This window comes from Temnothorax curvispinosus, unplaced genomic scaffold (assembly GCF_003070985.1).
Source record: "Temnothorax curvispinosus isolate PA1 unplaced genomic scaffold, ASM307098v1 QBEX01012030.1, whole genome shotgun sequence".
In the NCBI taxonomy this organism is placed as follows: Eukaryota; Metazoa; Arthropoda; class Insecta; order Hymenoptera; family Formicidae; genus Temnothorax; species Temnothorax curvispinosus.
The window spans coordinates 84,489-91,207 of record NW_020221810.1 but is presented as its reverse complement, the minus strand read 5'-3'; the positions used below and the strand labels follow the sequence as shown (position 1 = coordinate 91,207).

General features: G+C 41.2%; 1 protein-coding gene across 1 annotated transcript; it reads left to right on the top strand.

Moving 5' to 3' along the window:
• The first annotated feature begins 668 nt into the window (after positions 1-668).
• Positions 669-4,739, top strand: LOC112462186. Its single transcript, XM_025027818.1, has 3 exons — positions 669-2,873; positions 2,919-3,587; positions 3,888-4,739. The coding sequence occupies exons 1-3, from the start codon at positions 669-671 to the stop codon at positions 4,737-4,739; spliced, it is 3,726 nt and encodes a 1,241-aa protein (XP_024883586.1).
• The last annotated feature ends 1,980 nt before the right edge of the window (positions 4,740-6,719 follow it).

The window sequence follows — 6,719 nt, the reverse complement described above, 5'->3', positions numbered from 1 at the left end:
TCTGATAGACGTTTATGTAATCTTTGAAATGTTTTTTATCTTATGGATATCAACTTGAAAAAAGATCCGCGTATAGAAGTCTTGCTTCAGTTGAATTACAATTATCAGTCCTCTTAAGTGCTTCTAGCAAGAGAATGAACTAAAGTGAGTAAATTCAATTAATAGATAATAATAAGAGAAATAGGATCGTAACAATATACAAACAAATTAGAATCAAAAGCCATGCGATCCAAGCCTAGATCTTTGACAGCCTTATATTAGTTTCTGTATATATATATTAGGGTGTGTCATTTTGGAGCAACTTTTTTTTTTATTTCACAAATAGCATATATACTTGCAGGAAGATAAAATAAGATACCTTGTTAGAAATATATTATCGACCGTCGATCCTACGCGCGCCTCTAGTCGAGAATTTTGGGTGCTCGCTTGCTAATTTACGCGCGCTTCGAGGCTTCGAAATCATTCGCTTACTTTCGTTCGTTCGTTACGTTACGCGGCAACATTCACGCTGTATTATACTGAGACGACGTATGCAAGAAAGGACTTCTTTGGACATAAAAGGCATATTATCCTGTTATTCTCTCCGATACGTCACATTTTGGCGACCGTGACAGGACTCTAGTATTCGTGACGTAGAAGTGTCAGACAGAGAATGGTTATACGCTACGATGGAAAAGCTGAAGAAAACACGTGCAGTCGTGAGGACGTCGTTTACTCGCAATTGGGGACTCCTGAATACAGAATTGGCGAGAGGAACACCGCAATTACAAGAGATACAAGTACGCTTCGCGTTAGTAAGAGAAAAAGCGAACGAACTTGAGGAACTTAACCAAAAAATTTTCGAGGTTATGATTAACGACGACGCGAGTGATGAGCTGCTTATGAGTGAGACTGAGGCATCCGACGAATACCGAGTAAAGTATCAACAAGCCAAGGTTGCAGTAAACAATATAGTAGACCCTACGCAACCGGCGGTTCCGGCACAGAATATCGCTCAGACAGGGCAGGCTAATAGAGATAACGCACGCACCTTTAAATTGCTTAAAATAGAACTGCCGAAATTTAGTGGAGAGCTTAAAGACTGGCTGCAATTTTGGAGCCTATTCAAAAACATCCATGAAGATTCGTCGATCACCAAGAAAGATAAATTTCAATATTTAATACAGGCAATGGTGAAAGACTCGCGAGCATATGAATTGGTTAATAGTTTCCCACCGACAGCGATAAATTATGATAAGGTAATTACGAGCCTGAAAAATCGATTTGGTAGAGAAGATTTACTTGTAGAAGTTTATATACGTGAAATGCTTAAATTAGTACTAAGTAATACTAATACGTTTTTATCGAGAGTTTATGATAGACTCGAGTCTCAGTTGCGAGCTTTGGGATCGTTAGGAGTCACAACGGAGATGTGTGCGGCGATGCTCTACCCGCTGGTGGAATCATCACTTCCGGAAGATCTCCTACGCATATGGGAAAGGAATCCCAAGGCTATTAACGCAACCACATCAAAACAACGTCTCAAAGAATTAATGCTTTTCCTTCAAGCCGAAGTGTTAAGCGAGGAAAGAATTGCCATGGCGGTAAGCGGATTTGGCCTGAATGAGGAACAAGCTGCAAATTCTGACAAATCAAAGAAGAAAGGGAAGGCTGAGTCTAAAGCGATACCTACCGCTGCCGGACTTCTTTCGACGAAGGAAGACAAGCATGTCTGCATCTTCTGCGGACAAAATCACGAGAGCGCTTCGTGTGGAAAGGCGAAGAAAATGTCTTACGAAGAAAGACAGAAGATTGTGAAAGAGAAAAGTGCCTGTTTTTATTGTTTAAAAACAGGGCACAGTTTTAAATTCTGTCGATACAAGGAAAAATGCGCATGGTGCGGCAAGAAACATGTATTGCTCATGTGTTGCAATATGACAACGAGTGCGACCTCGGAAAGTCACCCGGAAGAACTTGTCAAGACGCAGGAGCAAGCCAATTTCGCGAACATTTCACTCGATTGTGAGGTGTTTTTACAAACTATTCGTGTGAAGCTGGTCAATCAAGGAAGAGAACGAATAATCAGAGCCATCTTTGATACAGGATCACATAAATCATACGTACTCAATTCTCACGCTGAAAAATTAGGATTTGAGATTGTAGGTGAACAAGAGATTGTACACATGTTATTCGGCGGCTCGAAGACGAAACCGCAGTCACATAAGGGATACCGCATCCATATACAAAGTTTGGACGGCTCATTTTCTTGTAATTTCGTGGCATTAAATCATCGTATAATTTGTCAAAGCGTCCCTTCTGTAGGCAAAGGACCATGGTTGCAAGAGCTACAAGAACAAGGGATAAAGCTTACTGATGTTGATGAGAAGAATGAACCTATCGCCTTATTAATTGGAGCGGATGTCGTAGGTAGACTTTTGACGGGCAGACGAAGAGAACTGAAATGCGGACCTGTAGCTATGGAAACATTGCTTGGTTGGACTTTGATGGGAAAAACAAGCATCCAATCGAAGCGAGAAAAAGATACAGCTCTCATGATTATATCCATGTTCAATCAGGAGGCCAATATAGCAGATTTATGGAGACTGGATACACTCGGCATTACCGATCCTGCTTTGAAGAAAACAAAGGATGAGCATCAAGCAGACGTAAAAGAGAACTTTTTGCAAACAATCAAGTTGGATATTGATGATCGATATGAGGTTCTACTGCCATGGAAAGGCCATTTACCACTAATTGATAACTGGGAGGCTGCTGAACGTCGGCTTGAATCTACTACGAAGAAACTCAAGAGTCAAGGTTATTATAATAGCTATCAAGAAGTATTCGATGAATGGCTAGCAGAAGGCATCATTGAAAGGGTTTCTGAGGAAGAAGTAATAAAATAAAGTTATTACTTACCTCATAGACATGTGGTTAAGGAAAACAGCACCACGAAGATAAGGCCTGTATTTTACGCTTCAGCTACTGGGAAGAATGGAGTGTCGCTCAATCAATGTTTGGAAACAGGCCCTAACTTAATTGAGCAAATACCAAATACATTGCTACGTTTTAGACAAGGAAAAATTGGAGTAATCTCAGATATCCGCAAGGCCTTTTTGCAGATAAGTATCTCGAAAGAAGATAGAGATGTACTGCGATTTCTCTGGTGGAAGAAGAACTGCTCTGAAGAGATAGACGTGTTCAGACATAAAAGAGTAGTCTTCGGGGTGTCAAGCAGTCCCTTTTTATTGGCAGGGACTATAGAGTACTACTTAGAGCAACTACTACAAGAGGTCGAAACGGAAGAAGAAAAGATGATTATATTACAGTTGTTAAAGTCATTCTACGTGGACAACTGTGTAACCAGCGTCAATTCGGAGGCCGAAGTACGTCGATTCGAAGATGTGGCGAAGAAAGTTATGGCTAAGGGTAAATTTGACTTACGAGGCTGGGAATATACCGGACAAGCCGAACCAGAGATGACGACCTCAGTTCTCGGTCTACTGTGGAACAAAGTAGACGATACCCTAGGGTTAGCTCCGTCGTTACTGGAACCGCGTACAACATCACAGGTCACGAAGAGAACTATATTGTCGGCAGCTCAGCGAGTATTTGATCCTATTGGAGTAGCATCCCCCGTGTTTTTAAAGGCTAAGCTATTGTTACAGAGACTCTGGAAGATCCAACTTAGTTGAGACACGGAAGTACCGGAGGACGTAAAGAGCGAATTCGACGAGTGGCAGCAGCAACTTCATTGGCTAAGGGAATTACGCATTCCACGTCGGGTTCTTCGAGGAAATGAAAAGTCCAGAAACTTAACTTTCCACGTATTTGTGGACGCGAGTCAAAATGCATACGCAGCCGTTTTATTCGCACGATCAGAAGAATCCGGAAACGTTTATGTGCAGCTCATCGAGGCTAAATCTAGAGTAGCACCAGTAGACAAATTAACAATTGCTCGATTGGAATTGCTTGCTGCCTTAATTGGAGTTCGGTTATGGTTCTCGAAGAAGAATGCTTTGGATTGCGAAGGAGATGTCTTCTTTTGGTCAGATTCCACTACAGTCTTGGCGTGGATACAACGAAATAAACCATGGAACATCTTCGTAGCCAATCGAGTAAAGGAAATACGCAGGTTGACGAATCCCAGTCAGTGGCATCATGTGCCTGGGATTATAAATCCTGCTGATTTACTTTCGCGAGGATGCAAAGCTAAACAATTGATAGAATCGCGATGGTGGGAGGGCCCGGCTTGGCTGAAGCTATCCAGAGAACATTGGCCTTCAAGCAAATACGACATAAATGAGGCGGAGGTTGACAACGAAACAAAGAGATTAGTACGTCGAAGTAAAGAAGAGATCTCGTCGGACAACATACTGGTGAACAACGCGTGCTTACCCGAAAAAGGTTGGTACATGGGGGAGCAGTCCAAGTATCTGAAAGTAGTAAGAGTTATGGCATGGATTACTCGCTTCATTTCCAATTGTCGAGTCTCACGAACTTCAAGATCTTCAAATGAGCTGACCGCCAAAGAGTTTGCTGCTGCTGAGCTTGCAGTTTTGAAGTTAAGTCAGCAAGAATCATTTGAAGGTATAGAAGAGTCAAGATTAAGCACCTTAAACGTGTACGAAGATGAGAGTGGGTTGATACGACTAAAATCACCTGTGGTCAACCGCGAAGATAGACACGATTTTCGACATCCAATAATACTGGATCCGAAGCATCCGTTGGTGAAGAAATTAATCGAGTGCAGACATTAACAGCTCCAGCACGCAGGAACTCAGATCACAATGAGCGACTTACGGAAGAGGTTCTGGATACTTGCTTGCAGAAAGGCTGTACGAGGTGTAATTGATGGCTGCTTGATATGTAAGAAATATAGAGTACGCAAGATGGATGCAGTTCCAGACAATTTACCGAATGAACGCGTGAAAGACGCCAACGTCTTTGAAGTCACAGGAATGGACTATATAGGACCACTGTTTTTGAGAAAGTCCCAGAAGGCGTGGGTTTGCTTATTTACCTGTGCTGTCTATCGGACAGTTCATCTGGAGCTCACCACGTCTCTTTCTACAGAAGCCTTTTTACAAATCCTACGTAGATTCATCGCGAGAAGAGGAAGACCTTCAATAGTCTACATGGACAATGGGACGAATTTTGTCGGGGCTCGTAATTTGCTCCGCAAAATTGACTAGAGTAAAATACAACAGTTCAGCTCGGTGCAGAGAATAGATTGGCGTTTAAATCCTCCTACGACTGCCTGGTGGGGAGGATGGTGGGAGCGCTTAGTAAAAATAGTAAAAGATCTCCTCAAGAAGACCTTAAGAAAGGCTTGTTTATCATATGAAGAGATGAGTACAATTCTATGCGACTGTGAGGCCATTGTCAACTCGCGCCCATTAACGTATTTAGCAGAAGACCCAACACAACTCAGACCTCTGACACCGATGATATTCCTGCAAGAAAATTCTCGGAGTGAAGTACCAGATTTAGACAAGCTGGATATCAATTTAAACAGAAGAATGCGTTATCGTCAGAGTCTACGAGAAAATTTAAGGAGGCGCTTTCGCTCAGAATATTTGGGGAAATTGTCTCAACGCAGAACCAAGAAAAATTATTCCACAGTCAAAGAGGGAGATATCATGCTACTAGGACAGGATAATCTGAAGCGGTTGGATCGGCCGTTAGCTCGAGTGATAAAAGTATTCCCTGGCCGAGATGATGTTGTAAGGGTGGTTAAAATAAAGACTGCCACTGGCGAGCTTGTGCGACCTGTCCAAAGGCTCTATCCGTTGGAGATGATAACGGAGGCAATATCAGGGCATGTTGTCGATGCAGCCGACCAAGACCAGACTGAGGAGGGAGACAAGGGACCTACTTTCCCCGAGATTCCGAAGGATATCCGGACTAGGAGCGGCCGACTCGTAAAGACCCCAGATAGATTAGGATTTTAAATTCTTTCATTTTGTTATACGTTTATTTTAAAGTTTTTATTTTAAGGTCTTGCCATAGTCAAAGATAGATAATTTTTTTTTCTGTACAAGTGTAGCTTTTCATTTGTTTGACTTATTGAGTTGTATCGTATATAACCCTTTCACAACTCAAGGTGAGAGGATGTTAGAAATATATTATCGACCGTCGATCCTACGCGCGCCTCTAGTCGAGAATTTTGGGTACTCGCTTGCTAATTTACGCGCGCTTCGAGGCTTCGAAATCATTTGCTTACTTTTGTTCGTTCGTTACGTTACGCGGCAACATTCACGCTGTATTATACTGAGACGACGTGTGCAATAAAGGACTTCTTTGGACATAAAAGGCATATTATCCTGTTATTCTCTCCGATACGTCACATACCTGTTAAAATTTTAGCTCTTAATATTAATATTAACAAGTCGCTCATCGCGATTTTTTATTTTTTATTTAGTAAGATAGAAAAAATTTTATAATTATCTAACAAACAGTAATACAGCATTGCGCCACATAGATTTTCTGTAGTAAATTTATCGCTCTACAAAAAAGATCTCTTATCATTTTTTCATAAATTCAACCGTTCAAAAGATATTCAAAGTTAAAGTTTGATAAATTTTATAAAACTTGTTTTTGCTTCTTATGAATTTTGTATCATATCGACTATCAAAAATTATGAAATACTTAATACATATTTTTGTAGAAAATTTAACGATCTACAAAAAAAGTCTCTTATATTTTTTTTCATAAATATTGTTGCGCCCGTGTTGAGA

What these genes read in the sequence shown, in the direction of transcription:
- LOC112462186 (XM_025027818.1), top strand. Translation starts at nt 669, where the DNA reads ATGGAAAAGCTGAAGAAAACACGTGCAGTCGTGAGGACGTCGTTTACT. An exon ending in AAAGGGTTTCTGAGGAAGAA is followed by an intron (nt 2,874 to 2,918) that starts GTAATAAAATAA and finishes CATGTGGTTAAG; the next exon opens with GAAAACAGCACCACGAAGAT. An exon ending in TATTGTCGGCAGCTCAGCGA is followed by an intron (nt 3,588 to 3,887) that starts GTATTTGATCCT and finishes GTTTATGTGCAG; the next exon opens with CTCATCGAGGCTAAATCTAG.